The 22,611-nt window shown below is 44.3% G+C and overlaps 1 protein-coding gene across 11 annotated transcripts in view; it reads right to left on the bottom strand.

Moving 5' to 3' along the window:
• Window positions 1–15,991: 15,991 nt before the first annotated feature.
• The window catches only part of LOC149974467 (myocardin-related transcription factor A-like), a 42,880-nt gene continuing 36,260 nt past the window's right edge, over window positions 15,992–22,611 (bottom strand). For 6 of the 11 annotated variants that reach the window (XM_090212681.1, XM_090212685.1, XM_090212686.1 and 3 more), the window contains 6 exons: window positions 22,172–22,384; window positions 18,944–19,060; window positions 18,669–18,824; window positions 18,411–18,500; window positions 18,124–18,184; window positions 15,992–17,441 (listed from right to left, as the gene is read on the bottom strand). In XM_090212681.1, the coding sequence (XP_090068807.1) occupies window positions 16,924–17,441; window positions 18,124–18,184; window positions 18,411–18,500; window positions 18,669–18,824; window positions 18,944–19,060; window positions 22,172–22,384 (1,155 nt within the window). In that variant the 3' untranslated portion in view covers window positions 15,992–16,923. The remainder of the gene's footprint in view (window positions 17,442–18,123; window positions 18,185–18,410; window positions 18,501–18,668; window positions 18,825–18,943; window positions 19,061–22,171; window positions 22,385–22,611) is intronic. The other 5 variants (XM_090212683.1, XM_090212688.1, XM_090212689.1 and 2 more) reach the window with 1 other exon arrangement.

Raw genomic sequence — 22,611 nt, 5'->3', positions numbered from 1 at the left:
CGAGGTGCAGGGTTACGAGGTAATTGAGGTAGCTACAGTGCCAACATTTTGTTGTGTTACAGCCTGAATATAAAATTGATGAAATTTAGGTTTTTTGTCACAATACCCCATAATGGCAAAGTGGGGGACGACAAATTACTTCAAAATAAGTATTCAACACCTTTGTTGTGTCAAGCCTAAATAAGTTCAGGAGTAATGAGTTGCATGGACTCACTCTGTGTGCAGTAATCGCGATTATGACATGATTTTTGAGTACACCATCTCTGTACCAATCACATACAATTATCTGTAAGCAGTGTTGTGTATTCATGGATAACAAGTCCGGATTCCCCAAAAATGTTTTTATAATTTTCCTTCAATTCACAAGTCTGACTGTATCTAACAGGGGAAAGGGAAAGGGGGGTACCTAGTCAGTGTCTTCCGCATTTCACCCACCTCTGAATCAGAGAGGTGCGGGGGGCTGCCATAATCGACATCCACGTCTTCGGCACCAACATATTTTTACCTTGTCAGCTTGAGGATTCGATCCAGCAACCTTTCGGTTACTGGCCCAAAGCTCTAATCCGAGATAGTGAAACAGCGCCCCTCTGTCTCTCTACGTGATGGCCATCTATCTGATTCTGTCTGGTCCAAACGAGTATGACATTGTTGCCGCTCGTTGCATTGAAGTTAAGGGAAGCCAGAGAGCATCTGGCATCCCTTGACAAAAAAGTATAAAAAATGTGCCAATCAGCATTGAGCTAAACTGACCGAGCTCAACTGTGAATGGACCTGGCGCACCAAAGAAAAGTGTCAAGGGAAGCCAGCTTCGATTTGACGTCACTCCTATCAAATCCCATTGAGAGAATACATAATTGACAGAAATGTTTGATTTAATTCATCTTGTTGTGTTGTTTTCCTCCAGTGGCTAGCTAGCCAGCTAAAATGATCTCTTTCCCAAATTAGCCATGGATGGAGATGGTTTTACTTAATTCTCCGTACCGGCCATTGATTATAGCGGTGATTCTGATCCACCGATTAATTCATACATTGTTGTGCCCCTCGCCTGAGAGGATGGAAGTTCAATATGTAGCTAGATGTAAAGGCTAATGTTAACTAGCTAACGTTGCCCATGAATAGAAGTTAGGCTAGCGAGCAAGCTTTTTTGCCAGGTAGCCTGGGACAACAAAAAATGTAAGCGTGTACTGCATGACAGAGGGATAGACTGTTTTGTCAACATGAAAGGGAGGAGGATGGCATTGGCATTTCTCTACAAGGCTAACATATTTTTCTACTTGCACGCACGCACACACACACACACACACACAGAAATCAGAACCACGGAGAGCCATATCATATTTAGCGTACGTTGATTGGACTAAAATGTTTTCGGTATCTTTTAGTTGTCACTATATTAGACTAAGCAGAGGGGATTTTATGATGTTAAACATTTGAAGTTGAAATGGTGCTGGAATAGTAGAGGCAGCTCCTGTTTTCTTTGCGACTTGTGGTAACTCTCTGTAACTCTCAGCTGTTTAGTGGTCATGTCTGTTACTGTACTTCACTGGACAGAGGTTGCTGTCCGGTTTGGTGATAAAACAAAGGTGTGGTTGAATTTATTCTGCCACCGTGTCTTCTTATTGTCTCTGCCTTTAATCCTATATATCACAGTCGCAAGGCAAATTAATTAACATGTTAAAAAGTGTTGATGATTAACTTACAGGAGAACGAGACCAAATCATGGACGCTGGACAGAGTGGATTTCAGTTGTAGCAAAATGGCAGTTTATTGAGTCAAAAGATATCTTGTCCTGCAGTTTTAACGTGCACGGACCTGATTCATATAGCTCAAATGGAGTTAGCTGAAAAAGGGACCTAAACAAAGGTTACAACAGTTTTTATACATAGAATAATGTAGGTGGAGTCTTGTCGTGGTGGTCTTCTGACTGGTCCCGAAGAGTTGGAGGCGGACCTGCTCTAGCCAGAGCAGGAGCCCCATTGGTGCGCAGCAGTCTTCTGCTCTGGGCACCCGACCAGTAGAGGGGGGGATGAAGTGTGTGTGTTTATGCAAGAAGGTATTTGTGTGTCAGGGGATCGTGTCTGTGTGTGTCCTGGGGTTGTAAGATAAGAGAACTGAGAGGGGCAGTTTATGGCTGGGGGTAGGGTACTTCCTGTTTGGACAGGGGTGCGTGCAATGACTTGAGTCAGGCGGCTTAATATATGTGCTTGATATATGAGCTATATATATGAATATGTGTATATATGACAAATGCCAACAATGAAATTATCACAACACAAAGGTTGTAATGTGGCTTTTTGGGGGGGGGGCTTCTCCAGTGATTTTACCAACGCACAGCTACTGTGCGTTGGTAACTACTGTGCGTTGGTAAAACTGTCTCAGTCGAGAAGTGAATTTCAAGCACAGATTCAACAACAAAGACTAGGGAGGTTTTCCAGTGCCTAGCAAAAAAGGGTACCTATTGGTAGATATCTCTTTAAGCATGTTGTAGTTAGCGATTACGCTTTGGATGGTGTATCAATACACACAGTCACTACAAAGATACATGCGTCCTTCCTAACTCAGTTTCCAGAGAGGAAGGAAATCGCTCCGGGATTTCACCATGAGGCCAATAGTTACTTTAAAACAGTTGCAATGGCTGTGATAAGAGGAAACTGAGGACGGAGCAACAACATTGCATTTAGTCCACAATACTAACCTAAATGACAGAGTGAAGTGAAGGAAACCTAGAGTAAAACTGCAAAAATGTGGCAAAGAAATGTACTTTGATTAAGGTGCGGGTGCTTCCTTAATCAACATCCACATTTTCGGCTCCCAGGGAACAGTGGGTTAACTGCCTTGCTCAGGGGCAGAACTACCGATTTTTACCTTGTCAGCACGGTATTCGATCCAGCAACCTTGATGAGGGAGGACGATTTATTTTGTCATGAGCATCTTTACTTCTATTACAGCATATTGGATGACTCTCATTCATATTCCATTCACCCAGTTCAATGTAACATCGATAGGTTTAGGCTATTACATTATACTCAAATTTTCCCTATAACCATTATGTGGTTGCTACAACCTAGCCTATGAATTAAAGTTTACAACGTAGGTTCAGACAGTGACATTCAATACCGCTTGCCTGCATCTAGCTGATATAGGGTGTAATCATTAGTCCAATAGTTGCAAACGAGAGTTTCATTGGCCAAATTCAGGTATGTTTATCCCCGTTTTGTTCCATTTGCTTCCGTTTAAGGACGTTTTTCAACAGAATCGGCTGAATGAAAATACCCCTGATCACGCGTAAACAGAGTTCACTCTCATAACGGCCACGTTGTATTCCTTCCTTCGCTTGTGGACTTCAATGCACAGCACATTAGCTGTATGTGACCTTGCCAAGCCAAACCGCTACATACAGCCCACATTATTGTCACCATATTAGCTAAATTAACGTCATAGTCAGCATAACTAATAGAACTAATGCGTTGGTAAACCAACCACAATCATGCAGTAACGTTAGTGTACAGTCAGTAAGCAGTTACCCCAGTGGCAATAAATTAGTAATACCAAAAGCTTACCTTGTTCCAGTGTTGTGTTGGATAGTCATAGCCAGCTTGCTAACATAGCATCCCTCTGTTTGAGCAGGGTGTTTAAATGGGCTAAACTAGATAGATGCATTTGATAGGTAAGTACTGTAAGTGAAAAATAATCTCTATTTCTCTCTGGCTTCTCCTTCATTTTGTAAGAAATTAATTTGTTCAAAACTGTTCAACTATTGTCTTTCTCTCTCTTTGAGTCAACTACTCAACACATTGTATACACTGCAGTGCTAGCTAGCAGTAGCTTGTGCTTTCAGTATTCAATTAATTCTCTGATCCTTTGATTTGGTGGACAACATGTCAGTTCACGCAGTAAGAGCTCTGATAAGCTGGAGGAAGTCCTCCGGAAGTTGTCATAATTACTGTATAAGTCTATGGAAAGAGGTGAGAACCATGAGCCTCCTTGGTTTTGTATTGAAGTCAATGTACCCAGAGGAGGACAGAAGCTAGCTGTCCTCCGACTACAACATGGTGCTACAACATTGTGCTGTTGAGGCTACTGTAGACCTTTGTAAAATAGTGTTTTAATCAGTTATTTGGTGACATGTGGTTATATTTAGTATAGTTTTATCTAAAAAGTATAACTTTTTAAATGTTTTACGAAATTCACTAAGGAGGATGGTCCTCCCCTTACTCCTTTGACGAGCCTCCACTGTCATACCCAATGAAACTCAAGGCTGTAATCGCTGCCGAAGGTGCTTCAACAAAGTAGTGAGTAAAGGGTCTGAATACTTATATATGTGATATTTCCCCCCCACAAAAATTACACATTTGCTAAAATTTCTAAAACCTGTTTTTGCTTTGTCATTATGGGGCATTGTGTGTAGATTGATGAGGGAAAAAAAACAATTTAATCGTTTTTAGAATAAGGCTGTACCATGACAAAATGGGGATAAAGTCAAGGAGTCTGAATACTTTCCGAATGCACTCCGTGTCCTCGTTCAGCCATGACTCTGAGGATACTACAGTTTTTCAGGTCCCGTTGATAGGATAGTCTTGAACTGAGCTCTTCCAGTTTGTTCTCCAGTGATGACACGTTCGCCAATAGAACAGAGGGCAATGGCGGTCTATTTGCTCGTGTCACGTCTGCTCCCGCTCTTCCCTTCCCCTGGCGCTTGAGGGTGCCAGATTACCCTGCATCAAGCACTCCTGCCATCCGTCACGCACACCTGCCTTCCCCCCATCACTCGCATCAGCGTTATTGGACTCACCTGGACTCACTTATCACATGTTATTTTCCTCCCCTATATTTGTCTGTTCCCTTGCTCTGTTCCCTGCTGCTGCACTGATTGTTTTTTGTCTTAGTTTCTGTTTGCTGACGCTGTACTTGTCTCGTCTATGTCAGTTGTTTATTAAATGTTTACTCCCCGTACCTGCTTCGTCCCTCCAGCATCATTCCGCGTGACAGCTCGCCGACGTAGTCTTGTGAGGCTGCTGGCTCGCATGCCTATTTTTCACAGTGGCTTCCTCTTTCAAATCCCAGGGATTAGGGCCTGGTCCGGAGTAAGCAGAATCATGTGCTGGCAACTCGTTGAAGTAGACATTTTTGTCCAAATTCGGGATTAGTGATCGCTGTTCTGATGTTCAGAGGCTGTTTTCTGTCATAGGAAATGATGGAGGAGACATTATACACAAAAAAAGTTAAGATAAGCTTAAAAAAAATAGCAGAATTGGTCAGGAGCCCAGAAGACGTCTGCTATCCACTGCAGTGGAGTTTTATGGGTTCAAATAGCACTTTGAATAATGCGAATTATTTTTATTTTTATTTGCATTACTTATCTGAATTGAGAAAGACTTTAAAATGGAAAATAATAATAAAATAAACATTGCAAGGCATAAAATCTATTTTAAAGTTCAATATGTCCGTGTCCAGGACTTCTTTAAACCAACCAATCATATCTCTTCCTGGCTCCGGTACCAACACATCATACAGTATAACTGTGTGTATCACCTCTCTGCACCAAGGGACATCGAGCCATGTGAAACCAGACTGTTGGGGGAATGGTGAGGTGGACAGTGAGGCTCATTTTCCCTGAATTTAAAACTATGTTTTTGTCTGTTTCTAAATGAAGAGTGTATTTTCACGATATATTTCTTATTTTTTTCTTTCCGCTGCTCTTTGGCTTACTCTCCTTAACGTCTTTTCTACTTTCCTTTCCCCCTCCTCCCTTTTCTCTTTCACACCAGTGTTTGGAATGAAGTGTGACATTATTTTGTTGTTTGCGTCTAACTTTGTAACGATGAGAACTTATTGGTAGTCTTTTTGACATTTGCCTAATGTGTGTGTGTGTCTGTCGCAGTCTCTCTGGTTCAAACGACTTCACACTACCACAGTTTGTGTGTGTGTGTGTGTGTGTGTGTGTGTGTGTGTGTGTGTGTGTGTGTGTGTGTGTGTGTGTGTGTGTGTGTGTGTGTGTGTGTGTGTAGCCTACTTATGTGTCTGTTTACTTGTCAGGTTCTTCCATCCTCTTCTCAGTTTCCTCACCGCTACTTAACCCATCTCTAAATAACCGGAATAAGCCTAAATCAAATCTTCCGTCCCTCTTCCTCCCCATTACATCCCTTCCCCCAAAATGAAATCCCTCCTTCCCCATCTAAAAATAATAAAGCCAGGCTTTTGTCTCAGTTGGTTTGATGTCCTAAGAATAATCAGAATAACAAGCATGAGATAGATAACTCAGCATGCAATACCACTTCAAATGTGGGCTGGGAGTAGATAGGAAATGGGAGTCATACTGCAATGAGAACACACAGAAAATCAGTGGTTACAACTCCACTGGCGAACACACACGCTCACTCTCACTCTCACTCTCTCTCTCTCTCTCTCTCTCTCTCTCTCTCTCTCTCTCGCTCTCTCTCTCTGTCTCTCTCTCTCTCCTCATTCCTCTTTTCTGCATCTGTTGCTTTAATACGCTTAGGTATAAAATTACACATCTACCACAACATGACATGCATAAGGTACCATTTCTATGAACTTCTCGAACTGTACCTCTAACTCACAAAATCAGTGTAGAAGATTTATACAGTTAAGTCATTGATGTCAAGCTTAACACTAATATGCACGCATACACACGCACGCACCGCACCACACACGCATATACACACACACACACACACACACACACACACACACACACACACACACACACACACACACACACACACACACACACACACACACACACACACACACACACACACACACACACACACACACACACACACACACACACACACACACACACACGCCTGCTGTGACAATCACAAGTAGAGATTTGGAGTGCCTCCCAGCAACATCAACTCTTGTGAACAGGAAGTTGAACGAGAACTAGTGAACAAGATAAAAATGGGGTAGAGAGAAGAAGGATGGGGAGTGGAGGGGGGGGGGGGGGGTGATAACACAGCAAATGGGTAAAAAAAGTGAATGGGAGGCAGAACAACAAGTTAGATGTTGAAAGGAGGAGATAATTCAGATACAGTATGAAGTCATTGACCACTAATGATTTGTGTGGGGTATTGACTCCTGCCTAAGCTGTACTGTTTAAGAGCTGTGGCATCATCAGAGAGGCTTTGTGTATTCAGGAGGTTTTACTCTAGAGGTAGAGAGAGGCTTTGTGTATTCAGGAGGTTTTACTCTAGAGGTAGAGAGAGGCTTTGTTTATTCAGGAGGTTTTACTCTAGAGGTAGAGAGAGGCTTTGTGTATTCAGGAGGTTTTACTCTAGAGGTAGAGAGAGGCTTTGTTTATTCAGGAGGTTTTACTCTAGAGATAGAGAGAGGCTTTGTGTATTCAGGAGGTTTTACTCTAGAGGTAGAGAGAGGCTTTGTTTATTCAGGAGGTTTTACTCTAGAGGTAGAGAGAGGCTTTGTGTATTCAGGAGGTTTTACTCTAGAGATAGAGAGAGGCTTTGTGTATTCAGGAGGTTTTACTCTAGAGGTAGACAGAAGCAAGAGCAGGGCACTGAGAGTGGTGATTGTGTTTGGTAGGAGGCATTGTAGAAGACTGGATGTCATAGTGAATTAGGAAGCTCTGTCTCTAGCTCTCTATGTCTTTAAAACACACAAACAAATATGTTTAGTGTGTGTGTGTGTGTGTGCGCGTGTAAAGGTCAGTTGGTCTCTGGCCGTGTGCAGGCTTAATGTGATATGTTTGGGTTGCTGTTTATCTTAGTTTGTGGCAAAAGTCACAGAGCAAATTATCAACACTGTGACTCTGCTGTTCTGTACAGTGTACACTATAGTTTCGTTTATAAAGGGTTGAAAGTTGTTTAAGAATGGTTAAATATTAGTTTAGGGCACTACTTTTGACCAAAGATACATTGTCTCCTGAATCTGCAATGGTAATCAGAAGTAGTAGACTGACAGCTGGACTGGTTGTTATTACTAGGGAGCATCTCTTTCTGTCAGTCCTGAAGCAATCCTGTTTCCACAGATATAATCACTGTAAAGAGTAGATTCCCACTGTCCTCTACTCAGACTTCTCTAGGACCCCTTCTTCCTTTTCTTCATTTTCGCTCATCTTCTATTTCCTTCTCTTTCTCCTGTCAATGATCTTCCATCTCTGAGGAACGCTGTTTGAATGTCATTAGCTGCTATTTTATGGTAATGCCCAATATCCATATCCCAAACCTCTCTCTCTAAAATGCTTACACGGTTACCATCTCTTTGTCTCTCTCAGGCTTTTGACGAGTGATGGTTAATGCGCAGTCTATAAAACACACATGCAGGCACAGAGACCTACACACACATACACACACCAGTCTATAAAACACGCATGCAGGCACGGAGACCTACACACACATACACACACCAGTCTATAAAACACACATGCAGGCACGGAGACCTACACACACATACACACACCGGGGTGACCGAGAGGCAAGGGATGGTAGTCTGTGTCAGCAGGATGCCCTGTCAGCACACACACACACACGCATGCACACACTCCTCTCTCCTCCCTCCCAGTTTAACATTGCGCTGGAGTACGTGTGCCAGAATGAGCACTGAGCATTAGAACCCTTTTGAGAGGAGTAGGAGGAGAAGAGGAGTAGGAGGGGAAGAGGAGAAGGGGAAGTGGAGTAGGAAGGGAAGAGGAGAAGGAGGGGAAGATGAGTAGGAGGGGAAGAGGAGTAGGAGGAGAAGAGGAGTAGGACGGGAAGAGAAGGAGGGGAAAAGGAAGTGGAGTAGGAAGGGGAGGGAAGAGGAGTAGGAGGGGAAAGGAGAAGGAGGGGAAGAGGAGTAGGAAGTGAAGAGTAGGAGGGGAAGAGGAGTAGGAGGAGAAGAAGAGTAGGAGAGGAAGAGGAGTAGGAGGTGGAGAGTAGGATGGGGAGGGGAGGAGCATTAGAACCCTTTTGACTCTCTCTCTCTCTCTCTCTCTCTCTCTCTCTATCTCTCTCTCTCTCTCTCTCTCTCTCTCTCTCTCTCTCTCTCTCACACACACACACACACACACACACACACACACACACACACGGGGAAAGTTAGTTTAATACCAGACAGCCACAGTGAGAGAGAAGGCATACTCCGCTGAGATGGGGATGAAGGGGCAGAGTGAGAGAGAGACAGACAGAAATAGAGAAGAGGAGAGGTTGAACCCCTGCAGGAACAGTAAGGACAGATGAAACCAGCAGGAGGACCTGGAGAGGAACACATCTATACTCATCTAAAGAGGACAGGAAGAGGAGCAGGAGGAGAAGAGGACTAGGACGGGAAGAGGAGGAGGTGAAGAAGAGTAGGAGGGAAAGAGGAGTAGGAGGGGAAAAGGAGGAAGATGAGAAGGAGGGGAAGAGTAGTAGGTAGGGAAGGGGTGGGAGGGGAAGAGGAGTAGGAAGGGAAGTGAAGTAGGAGGGAAAGAGTAGAATGAAGGGAAGAGGAGTAGAAGGGGAAGAAGAGTAGGAGGGGAAGAGGAGTAGGAGGGGAAGAAGAGTAGGAGAGGAAGAGGAGTAGAAGGTGGAGAGTAGGATGGGAAGAGGAGGAGGAGGGGAGGAGGAGGAGGAGGTGAAGAGGAGTAGGAGGAGAAGAGGAGTAGGAGGGGAAGACTAGGAGGGAAAGAGGAGTAGGAGGAGAAGAGGAGTAGGAGGGCAAGATGAGTAGGAGGGGAAGAGCAGTAGGAGAGGAAGACTAGGAGGGGAATAGGAGTAGGAGGGGAAGAGGAGTAGGAGGAGAAGAGAAGAGGAGTAGGAGGAGAAGAGGAGTAGAGGGGAAAGGAGAAGGGGAAGTGGAGAATGAAGGGAAGAGGAGGAGTAGGATGAGGAGTAGGAGGGGAAGACTAGGAGGGGAATAGGAGTAGGAGGGGAAGAGGAGTAGGAGGAGGAGAGGAGTAGGAGGAGAAGAGGAGTAGGAGGGGAAGAGGAGAAGGGGAAGTGGAGTAGGAAGGGAAGAAGAGAAGGAGGGGAAGAGGAGTAGGAAGGGAAGAGTAGGAGGAGTAGGAAGGGAAGAGGAGAAGGAGGGGAAGAGGAGTAGGAAGGGACGAGTAGGAGGAGTAGGAGGGGAAGAGGAGAAGGGAAAGTGGAGTAGGAAGGGAAGAGGATAAGGAGGGGAAGATGAGTAGGAGGGGAAGAGGAGAAGGGGAAGAGGAGTAGGAGGAGAAGAGGAGTAGGACGGGAAGAGAAGGAGGGGAAAAGGAAGTGGAGTAGGAAGGGAAGAGGAGTAGGAGGGGAAAGGAGAAGGAGGGGAAGAGGAGTAGGGGGGGAAGACTAGGAGGGGAATGGGAGTAGGAGGAGAAGAGGAGTAGGAGGGGAAGACTAGGAGAGGAAGAGGAGTAGGAGGGGAAGAGGAGTAGGAGGTGGAGAGTAGGGTGGGGAGGGGAGGAGGAGGAGGAGGTGAAGAGGAGTAGGAGGGGAAGACGAGTAGGGAAAGGAGTAGGATGAGACGAGAAGTAGGAGGAGAAGAGGAATAGGAGGGGAAGAGGAGTAGGAGCAGAAGAGTAGGAAGGGAAGAGGAGTAGGAGGGGAAGATGAATAGGAGGAGAAGAGGAGTAGGAGGGGAAGAGGAGTAGGAGGGGAAGACTAGGAGGGGAATATGAGTAAGAGGAGTAGGAGGGGAAGACTAGGAGGGGAAGAGGAGTAGCAGGATAAGTGGAGTAGGAGGGGAAGACTAGGAGGAGAAGAGGAATAGGAGGGGAAGAGGAGTAGGAGGGGAAGACTAGGAGGGGAATGGGAGTAGGAGGAGAAGAGGAGTAGGAGGGGAAGACTAGGAGAGGAAGAGGAGTAGGAGAGGAAGAGGAGTAGGAGGGGAAGAGGAGTAGCAGGATAAGTGGAGTAGGAGGGGAAGAGGAGTAGGAGGAGAAGAGGAGGAGGAGGGGAAGAGGAGAAGGGGAAGTAGAGTAGGAAGGGAAGAGGAGTAGGAGGAGAAGAGGAATAGCCCTGTAAGTAAATCACCTTAAGTGTGCATTGGGAGTGGAGAGAGGAGCAAAGAAACATCCCCAAATATGACCAAGAACATCATCTTAAGCTTCTCCCATCCAATCACCAACTCCCTCAGCCCCACCAGACCTTAACATGCTTTGATAATGAGGACAATAACGAACGATCGCAGCTTTGAGAAAAACGTCAAAAAGTCAAAGCAAAGAAGAGACTCAGGGTTCGTGTTGTCTGTGCTGAAGTGGTGGTGATGGAGTTAGTAGTTGTTAGTGGAGGATGGGAATTACTGTAACTATAGAGGAAAATACATTCACATTTTCAGGTGTTGGAGATCAATGAATATGACCAGCAAAATGTAAAGACTTTACCACCATGTGTGGTTTTTTGGCAACAGTTCAACCCTACATATTGTTTAACCACAGATGATTTCTCTCCTGGTTCAAGCCCATGGACATCGTTGTGATCCTGTAGGATCCCAATCAATTAATAGTTAGTAATTCCCATAATTGATTCACAAAATCTTCCCAATTACATCTCCACCTTGTCCCATTGTGTTAGGGTTGGAGCCCAGGAGCGTTATGCCAATGACACAAGAGTCAATTAACTGATATTAAAATCATGACACCTTCCTTCTTAACCCAAATCTCACCATGGCCTTTCTAAATGAAGGTTCCAAATGATGCATTGATTCTAGATTAATTACCATGAGAGTGAATTACAATAATGAGAATTCACCGTAACGGTGATGCAATAATTTTGGGTTGTGGGTAGGGATGTGTTTTGAATTGTGATTATGTAATTCGGTAATGAACGGATACTGCTTTTTAACCCTAGCCTCGGCTTCCAGACGTTCTCGTTTGTTCTGAACCCTAACGCTAACTTCATGTCCACACCCCGGTTTAACCCTAACCCTAGTCATAACCCTAACTTTAACCCTAACCCTAGTCATAACCCTAACCCTAGTCATAACCCTAACCCTAGTCATAACCCTAACTTTAACCCTAACCCTAGTCATAACCCTAACCCTAGTCATAACCCTAACTTTAACCCTAACCCTAGTCATAACCCTAACCCTAGTCATAACCCTAACTTTAACCCTAACCCTAGTCATAACCCTAACTTTAACCCTAACCCTAGTCATAACCCTAACCCTAGTCATAACCCTAACTTTAACCCTAACCCTAGTCATAACCCTAACCCTAGTCATAACCCTAACTTTAACCTTAACCCTAGTCATAACCCTAACTTTAACCCTAACCCTAGTCATAACCCTAACCCTAGTCATAACCCTAACTTTAACCCTAACCCTAGTCATAACCCTAACTTTAACCCTAACCCTAGTCATAACCCTAACCCTAGTCATAACCCTAACTTTAACCCTAACCTTAGTCATAACCCTAACTTTAACCCTAACCCTAGTCATAACCCTAACCCTAGTCATAACCCTAACTTTAACCCTAACCCTAGTCATAACCCTAACTTTAACCCTAACCCTAGTCATAACCCTAACCCTAGTCATAACCCTAACTTTAACCCTAACCCTAGTCATAACCCTAACTTTAACCTTAACCCTAGTCATAACCCTAACTTTAAACAGACAATTAACTGTGCAAGGGTGCCTATCTACCCTCTACATGTCTATACAGTATCGTAGACTATACCTAGCTGTCAGTCTACCTGCCGGTCAGTTTACTATCGTTCTCCCATATGCTCATGGATATTCATAGATGTACCATGGTGACGCTACAGTAGTGTAACTCTGCAGTCATTGTCAGCAGAATGCAACACACCACTCCCCTCTCATTCCATCACAGCAGCCCAGATTTACAATTTACCTCTGTGCGTATGTATGCGCAAGTGTCTCGTCACCCCCCTCACTCCCTCCCCACCCCCCTCACTCCCTCCCCACCCCCCTCACTCCCTCCTCACCCCCCTCACTCCCTCCCCACCCCCCTCACTCCCTCCCCACCCCCCTCACTCCCTCCCCACATTCTCTTCTCTCTCTCTCTCACACACAGAGAACTAAATGAAAATAATCTAAATCTGGCTTAAGTCAGAGCATTGCGTAACTCATACAGTTTAGCTGTCCAGAGGTCACATTGATAAAGACATACTTGCTTAACTGGTCATTTCTTGGCAGAGCCAACTCACTAAATTGACGACCGGGTTGGAGTACTTTTTGAACCTTTACAAACTCTGGTTTTAAGCTACACCATCCAAAACCTCAGTCAACACAGTGGAGGTGTTTGACTGATTAATCCTTTGAGGAAATGGATATCGTTTTTGTCATTACTAATCCATTCGATATGACATTAAAAGTACACCAATGCAGTATGTCCAAAATTCATAGCATTATTTTAACTGCTGTGAATATGCAACTATCATACTGAATAAGATCATGAGAAAAATTTCAAGATTGGGCAGCCCCTGTCTATCTCCCTCCCCTTATTGTCAATTTCCAGCACCTCCCAGAACTCAGGTGATTCAGACCAGACTCCCTGAGGCTTTATGAGCTAAAAAGCCCCAGGATCAAAACACAGCGAGTGTGAACTCAGAGGGAGGGGTGGTGTGTGTTTTCAGGACTCAAAGCTGTCCCCTGAAACAGGGTTTCCCTAAGAGAGCAGACAGCGTAAGTATGTGCAGAGGGAGAAATTGGGAGTATTAGTTGAAATTCAGCGATGTGGATAATACAGTATCTGCATGAAGTAATAGGGGGGTGGGGAAAATGTGTGTTTGTGTGTTGGGGAGGTCCAAAAATGTCCTATGCTTAGACGTTGCTGACGCCTGACAGGCCTTACATAGGCTGGATAGGCATTTTAAGTATCAGCTAACCCCGTTGGTCAGTCGATGACACACAACGCAACCATTGGTTGTTGTGTCACCTCGCCTTAGCTATGGAACCCACCCTTCATGTTTTAGCTACCGGACCAATTACATCCTGACCTGCTGATTCTGTTGGATAGGGAGCGTTGCTGCACAGCTATTTTAGGTTTCTCTAATGTTCAATCGGGTTCAAGTCCGGGCTCTGGCTGGGACACTCAAGGACATTCAGACTTGTCCCGAAGCCACTCTTGCGTTATCTTGGCTGTGTGCTTAGGGTCATTGTACTGTTGGAAGGTGAACCTTCGCCCCAGTCTGAGCAGGTATTCATCAAGGATCTCTCTGTACTTTGCTTAATCTTTCCCTTGATCCTGACTAGTCTCCCAGTCCCTGCTGCTGAAAAACATCCCCACAGCATGATGCTGCCGCCACCATGCTTCACCGTAGGGATGGTGTCAGGTTTCCTCCAGACTTGACGCTTGGCATTCCGGCCAAAGAGTTCAATCAAACCAAGGCCCTTCTCCACCAATGGCTCAGTTTGGCCTGGCGACCAGCTCTAGGTAGAGTCTTGGTAGTTCCAAACTTCTTCCATTTAAGAATGATGGAGGCCACGGTCACGATCTGTGCCTCGACACATAACTGTCTCGGAGCTCTATGGTTATTCCTTCGACCTCATGGCTTGGTTTTTGCTCTGACATGCACTGTCAACTGCGGGACCGTTATGTAGACAGGTGTGTGCCTTTCCAAATCATGTCCAATCAATTTACCTTACCACAGTTGGACCCCAATCAAGTTGTAGAAACAACTCAATTGAAATAAGGATGCAGCTGAGCTCAATTTCATGTCTCGTAGAAAAAGGTCTGAATACTTATGTAAATAAGGTATTTCTGTTTTTTTAAATTTGCTAACATTTCTAAAAACATGTTTGCTTTGTCATTATGGGGTATTGTATGTATATTGATGAGGGGAGGGAAATTCTTTAATCCGTTTTAGATAATAAGGCTGTAATGTAACAAAATGTGGAAAAAGGGAAGGGGTCTGAATACTTTCCGAATGCACTGTATAGGGCTATATATATCAAACTAGAACAGTATTATCTATTTTGGATGCAGAGAGAAAGGCTGCAAGAGTGCTTGTGCATGCACTGCTGTAAAGCAACGATATTAACATTACAGGCTGTTTTAAAACTCTGTAGCTGAAATTTAGAAAAAGTAAAATCTTTACAACTAAAAGATACCAGGTGCAAATGATATTATATTACTGTAGCATAGACTATGCTGCAGCAAATGCAGGCCTACCTGTCACAAGAAAACAAATGATTAGATTAGTCTACATTGTGAACTGCGCTCCATACTGAGATGGGCTGTCTGTCCCCACCCTGAGCATTGATTGATCATGCAGAGAAGACAGATTTAGGCATTGTATATAATTTAAGTTCCCATTTCACGTCTTGCTGTTCTTAGAAATAATTGACCGTTTTTTCTGTTTTTTTTTTTTTATCCAGGGAAAAGGGAATGGTTTTGGGTGGTAAATCCTCATACATCTCAGTAACCAGGTTCCCACCATTTAACCCTAAAGGCACCCTATTCCCTATATAGTGCATGACTTTTGACCTGGGCCTATTCGACTCGGGTCAAAAGTAGTGCACTGTATAGTGTTATGGAATATGTTAGACTGCAGACTACCACTTCCACTCAATTCCCCCAGGGGGCAGCAGCAACCGTGTCCAAGTGCTGAGCCTGACTGATAAGCACACAAGAGCTGCCAATTAATGTGATGTTCAGTCAGTGTCCCAGTTGATAAGCCGTGAGGCTGCTGGGTTAGTTTAGGCCGGTTTGTAGTTTTCCTTTTTTTAATCAGTTTGTTTCTGTCACCATCTGAACATAATAATCAACTTGGGCTTGCCGACCCAATGTAATCAAGACAATGCTGGACCTAAGATAAGGTTGCCATCTCTCTGGGCACATGTGCATCCAAAGCAGTCCTCAAATGCTGATTTCTCACATAAATGTACACATTAATTTAGGTTAAAGACCAGTTAACTTGGCCTAAAAACAAAAAGTGCAGTTGATCTGTGATGGGTAACTCTCAAGCAGTATTTTGTCAATGATAATGTCGCCCTCCAGTGGCTATGTCCAGTGCCACAAAAACTGTACCAAGGTATATATAGACAGTCACCAAATCAGTGTGCATTTACAAATGGTTATGGTATAATAAAAACAACACACATATTTTCAAGTTTATTGCATTTTTTATATATATTTTTTTCATATAAAATGACATGGTCCAAGTTGTTTGGAAACCAAGCCATGACCACTTTATTCCCCACCTGCTATTCTATGCAACTGGGAAGAAAAACATGGACAATCAATAATACACCCCCCACATACAGAAATGCATAGTGGTCTAGCAAACACCTCCAGTAACTGCCTCCTCCAATGAGGTTCATTTCACCAATTGGGGTGCGTTCAATTCAATACAACGTTTGCTACGTTGCGTGGCGGACACGCTTCCCCAAAATGGCGTGTACCGTTCAACAGCCTTTGCCGTACATTTGCTTCTGTTCGGATAGTGCAGCGAGGTGTGGTTGATCAATATTGGTGTGACCATTTGAAAATCGTATTAACTCGTGCAGCACACACCATACACAACCTCCCTCTGGGCCACCATAATCAACCCGCTTTTCCACTGGTCGTTCAGTACAGTGCAGTTTCCGTTGAGCTAAACATTAAATACCATTGTAAAAGCTCCTCTGGTTTGCACCAATGAGGTTCGATTCATTATTTTCCACCAATGAGGTTTGTTCATTACAGCTTTCCACCAATCAGTGCAGGCACCACTGACACTTTGGGTCTGCCCTCCACGTGTATTACCCTTTGTCACCATAAGGGTGTGTCATAGACCAAGCTCCACTAATGCAGTACCACCTCTCACCCACTGCCTCTGATCTAAAGTCAGTTTTGCTCTTCAGCCTGTCCAACTAGAGTGAATGCAGGGCAAGGCCCCCGGTCTCAGTGAATGTGGCTGGGCCAGGTAACCTCCAGAGTGGTGGACCTGCTTATCAAGTAAGAGTGTTTGCGTGAGAGAGATAAGAGCCTGTACGCAGTATGCGTGAGCGTGTGTCTTTGTGTGTGAGTCTTTACCACTCCTCACTCCGTAGAAGCTACAAACAGGAGTCCCAGTGCAGAGTGAGGTCCGAGCTGTCCAGAAAGTCTACTGAGAACACACTAGGGAGCGTGTGGGGGCCCAGAGGGGCAAGACTCGTTCCCCCTCCACCTCCCATGGAGATGTCTAGCCAGTCCATGCTGTCCAGGGCTGGGTCCCCGAAGTCAAGCCCTGCTGGGTGGGGGGAGAAGCCCAGGTCACTGGTGTCCATGTCCATCGGTGAGGGGGGATGGTCCAGGATGCTGGAGGTGCTCAGCATTTGGCTGTGGAGGTCGTCAATTAAAGTCAGGCCACCGTCAGGCTCCACTCCCAGGATGGGCGTGCCGGTGGTGCTCTCCAGGAAATCCTCCAGACGACTACTTCCTGGGCAGGGCAATGGCTGCTGGGAGGGCAGGGCGGGTAGGGAGGGCTCCGGAGGGGGTGTGGGGGGCGACAGGTGGAGAGGGGACGAGGGAGGGGTGGGGGGGTTGGAGTGGAGGAGGGCCAGGGAAGGGTCTGCTCGGAATCCAGAGATTTCTGGGTGGGGAAGAGAAAGAAAAAGCATAAATATTAACAATTATCAAACAAATGGGTTGGCGCTCATGTGTTGGCAGTAACACCGTACCCAAACCGGCCACGCGCATCGGCCATCGTGCGCAAATTGATTTTGTCCCCCCACACCAAACGCGATCATGACAAGCAGGTTGAAATATATTTATTTGGGTACAGGTTGAAAATCATTAAACATTTATGGAAATTTAGCTAGCTAGCCTGCTGTTGCTAGCTAATTTGTCCTGGGATATAAACGTTGAGTTGTTATCTTACCTGAAATGCACAAGGTCCTCTACTCTGACAATTAATCCACACATAAAACGGTCAACCGAATTGTTTCAAGTCATCTCTCCTCCTTCCAGGCCTTTTCTTGTTTGGACTTTATATGGCGATTGGCATCTAACTTTCATAGTTACCATGACAACCAACCAAACTCAGTTAATCTTTCAATCACCCACGCGGGTATCTGCTTCTATAAACCAAATGAGGAGATGGGAGAAGCAGGACTTGCACCGCGTTCAGCGTTACAAAGAGAACCGACCTCTATTTTAGGGCTTGGCAACGCAGTCTCTCATTGGCACACGCGACGCGAGCGGTGTGGTCAGCATGTAAGACATTATGAAGATATTTGTGTGAGTGTTGTGTGTACACTGCTCTGTTCGATTACCTCCACTCTTCAAGAGGATGTCAAACAGGTCGTCCATCTGTTGACTGCTCAGGCCGTTCTCCTGGGGGCAGAGAAGACATTTAGTACAGTTTACAGTACTCATGGCTGTTTAACAAAACCGGCAATGATGTACAGTACTATAAAATCAACAACATACTGAGCAAATTTGAGATAAGACCAATGCTAACAGATGGACAGAGAAAATGAAAGATGGAAGAGAAAAATAATGAACAGGAAAGACATGGATAGACATGTGCAGAAGGACATGGCAGGAGTGAAGGACATACTTTGAGGCGTTGAGTGGAGGAGAAAGAGGTCTGTTTAGGAGAGGGAGGGGTGAACAATGTGTGCCGGTCAAAGGTCGGACACACTTCTCTCTGAAAGGGTGGAAGGAGAGAATAAAGAAAGGATGAGGGAAGGGGAAAGGAAATAGGCTACAAAGAAAGAATAAATGCAAGTAAAAAATATAGTTGCAGATGAATGAAAAGCCAAATATGGGATGACAGTGGACATGCCATGAATGATCATTGCAGAATTGGTCTTACCTTGAGGAAGGGGGAAGCTGTGCTTGGGCTTTCAGACGAGTTTGACACCTCGTCAAAGAAAGGATGGAGATTGGGCGGAGCGGAGACAGACTGACTTGGCTCTGTTACTCCATTGGTCATGCCATTGGTCTCCAGATGTAGAACCGCCTTCTGTTCCTGAAGGAGAGAAAAAAGACAGTGATGATTTTAAGAGTATTGCCAGACAGTGACAGCTAAAATTGTGTGTGTGTAAGAGCAGACTTTGTATATGCCTTGATTAGTTGTAATTCTCATACCTTTTTGATAGGCTGGTTGACAGGGCCTGGTTGTAACTGTTGTTTTGATTGAGTGTCAGAGCTGAGTATCTCAGCTGGGGATTGGCTGGGGAGTTTGCCTGGAGTTGACTGCAATCGCTAGAGGACAAAATAGGGAGATTGAATTCACCATTAAACATGGATGGATTTTGATTAAGCTGGCCCGGGTGAAAAAGGATTGCATTTGTTTTGGACCGGGCTGCATCCCTGGTGTGAGTCCCGCTCTGGCCGACGTTGAAATCGGCAGAAAAAAACAAAAGTGACGTAGGTTAAGCATGTGGAGTAATGAGTAGGGTTTCACATGCAAAAGTGATGGCTTTTGATAAAAACGCTTTATGTGCCTTCCCAATGAAAACTAACATATTTTATGGAAAAGGTAGGTTTTTGAACAATACATAAGGCTGCCTTGTTGACAATATGACTGGGAGAGTCAAAATCACTGAGTCAAAATGCAAGCAGAGATCTCCCGCTCACGACAAAAAAAGAAATGGGATACATGACTTGAAAAACATAAGCCTACGCAACATTAACCAATTAAAAACACTTCTGTAGTAATGAGGTTTGTGCAGTAGGCTATAGGCCCAATACATTATCACTGCACATTGGCAATGCTTGAATTGCCCTTCCAATGTTGTTCTTCTCAGACCACTTTGAAACCTCCCTGGACGTGGCTGCAAGACTAAACCTGATGGAAGATTGGTGCAGGAAGCTCATCCATGGCTATAGGAAGCACTTAATTGCAGTTATTTTGACCAAAGTCTAGGGTGTCAATTTTGTCAATGCCATTTCTGTTAATTTTCTGATTGAAATGACTATATTGAGTTCAGAATCAAAAACAAAAGGTTCTGTATTTGTTGAGTCTCTCTTTAGCCATGGTTTTCAAAGTTTTGAAATCTCACATGATCAACATTGCTGTGCGTACATAGCTTCGTTATACAGTTTATGTTGCGAGGAAACTGCAGACACTGATCCGAGCTATCTGATTGGCCAGCAGTAGGCCTATAGATGCACTTGATTTGCTCTCTGGGCCTGGTGGGTAGGCAGAGTTCTACCTTCAGACATGAAATGGTTCAAAATTGGAACACTTTGCCTTCCCGGTGCTAGGGCTGTTGAATCAAGTGCACCTGCTTTCAACAGTGTGAAACAAATAACAAAAAATAGGAACGCAAAGCTTTATCGTTGTTTTTTTTACAGAAATGTTTGGTGATCGACTACGAATGGCTTGGAGATTGACCAGTCAATCGAGTTGGTGACCACTGTACTAAGCTATATGGAATTGTTTTAAGCAGGTCATTTAGCTATTTGATTTACTGCTATTAGCCCATACAAAAGCATCGAATAACAGATTCACTACATGGAACAACAGATAGCCCCCAAAACAAATCTAAAAGGAAGTTTGTTCTGAAGTGTCAGTCCTATATCCGAGAGATACACTATACATACAAAAGTATGTGGACATCCCTTCAAATTAGTGGATTTGGATATTTCAGCCACAATTGGTTGCTGAAAGGTGTATAAAATCGATGCAGAAGTGCAATTGGCGGATGTGGTGGATTGAGACGCATCTGATGCAAAAAAACATGTCTCTAGCTTAAACTGACAGAGTTTATTGTGGATTTTTGTATTATGCTAACTCGATTTCCACGAGGCCACGGACATCCAACCGAAGTGGTTTACTGCACTGTGCTACCATATTTCACAATAATTTCTTCTTTGGGATAGGGGGGCAGTATTTATCACGTCCGGATGAAAAGCGTGCCCAGAGTAAACTGCCTGCTACTCAGGCCCAGAAGCTAGGATATGCATATTATTATTAGATTTGGACAGAAAACACTCTGAAGTTAACTGTTTGAATGATGTCTGTGAGTATAACATAACTCATATGGCAGGCGAAAACCTGAGAAAAATCCAACCAGGAAGTGGGAAATCTGAGGTTTGCAGTTTTTCAAGTGATTGCCTATCCAATATGGGGTAAATGGGGTCAGACTGCACTTCCTAAGGCTTCCACTAGATGTCAACAGTCTTTAGAAAGTTGTTTCAGGCTTCTATTGTGAAAGGGGAGCGAATAAGACCACTCACAGTAGATGGCTCAGCTGAAAGCTATGAGTTGTTTATCGCGCGCGGCCGTGAGCACAAGCTCCGTTCCCTTTCCTTTTTAATGACAAAGGAATTGTCCGGTTGGAATATTATTGAAGCTTTATGATAAAAACATCCTAAAGATTGATTATATACATCGTTTGACATGTTTCTACGAACTGTAATGGAACTTTTTTTACTTTTTGTCTGGACTTCGTGCCCGCGCCTTGTGCATTTGGATTGGTGAACTAAGCGCGCGAACAAAAAGGAGGTATTTGGACATAAATTTGGACTTTATCGAACAAAACAAACATTTATTGTGGAACTGGGATTCCTGGGAGTGCATCCCGATGAAGATCCTCAAAGGTAAGTGAATATTTATAACGCTATTTCTGACTTCTGTTGACTCCACAACTTGGCGGGTATCTGTATGGCTTATTTGGGGGGCTCAGCACTGTCCTCAGATAATCGCATGGTGTGCTTTCACCGTAAAGCTTTTTTGAAATCTGAAACAGCGGTGGCATTAAGGAGAAGTTTCTTTTGAAACCTATGTATAACACTTGTATCTTTCATCAACGTTTATGATGAGTATTTCTGTAAATTGATGTGGCTCTCTGCAAAATCACCGGATGTTTTGGAAGCAAAACATTACTGAACATAACGCGCCAATGTAAACTGAGATTTTTGGATATAAATATGAACTTTATCGAACAACACACACATGTAATTGTGTAAAATGAAGTCCTATGAGTGCCATCTGATGAAGATCAAAGGTTAGTGATTCATTCTCTATTTCTGCTTTTTGTGACTCCTCTCATTGGCTGGAAAATGGCTGTATGTTTTTTGTGACTAGGTGCTGTCCTCAGATAATCGCATGGTATGCTTTCACCGTGAAGTCTTTTTGAAATCGGATACTGTGGTTGGATTAACAAGAAGTTGGTGTATAACAATAAATGGTGAATAATAATTGTATGTTCGAGGAATTTTAACTATGAGATTTCTGTTGTTTGAATTTGGCGCCCTGCACTTTCACTGAATGTTGGTCAGGTGGGACAGTAGCGTTACACCTAGCCTAGAGAGGTTTTAACATAGAAACCTGTAACACTTATTAGCAGATTTCCAGCGTAACTGTACCTGTAGTGTGATGCGTTGTGATCCACTAGTTTTGCCCAATGAGGTCATGCCGTTCTGGCCCTCTGCATTGTGATTGGTCAGTGCTATCAGGTAGTGGTTGCCGTTGCCGTCGGTGACAAGGGTGGGTGTGGTGCCCGACTTGAGGAGGTCCAATGAGAAGGTCTGGGCGGGGACCTGGGTGCCATTCTGTTGGCCGATGAAGACTGGAGTGACCTGGAGAGAATAGGAGTAGAGAACAGACATATTCAAACCAACAGCCCAACAGAGATGGGGAAGAGACAGACCCAGGTCTTTGCCCGCTGAGGTCAACAATAGTCTTTGGGTTTCAGACAAATTTATTCCATTAAAAATGCATGTATGGTTTCAGACAAGGTTAATTCTGTTAAATATGTACCTGATGTGCGGTGACCGTCTGCAGTGTGTATACCTATACCGTAGAT

Source organism: Oncorhynchus mykiss, chromosome 20 (assembly GCF_057628025.1).
Source record: "Oncorhynchus mykiss isolate SJ-2025 chromosome 20, ASM5762802v1, whole genome shotgun sequence".
NCBI classification, from domain to species: Eukaryota; Metazoa; Chordata; class Actinopteri; order Salmoniformes; family Salmonidae; genus Oncorhynchus; species Oncorhynchus mykiss.
Note: the sequence above shows the minus strand (reverse complement) of the source record. Positions and strands in the feature narration are given on the sequence as shown.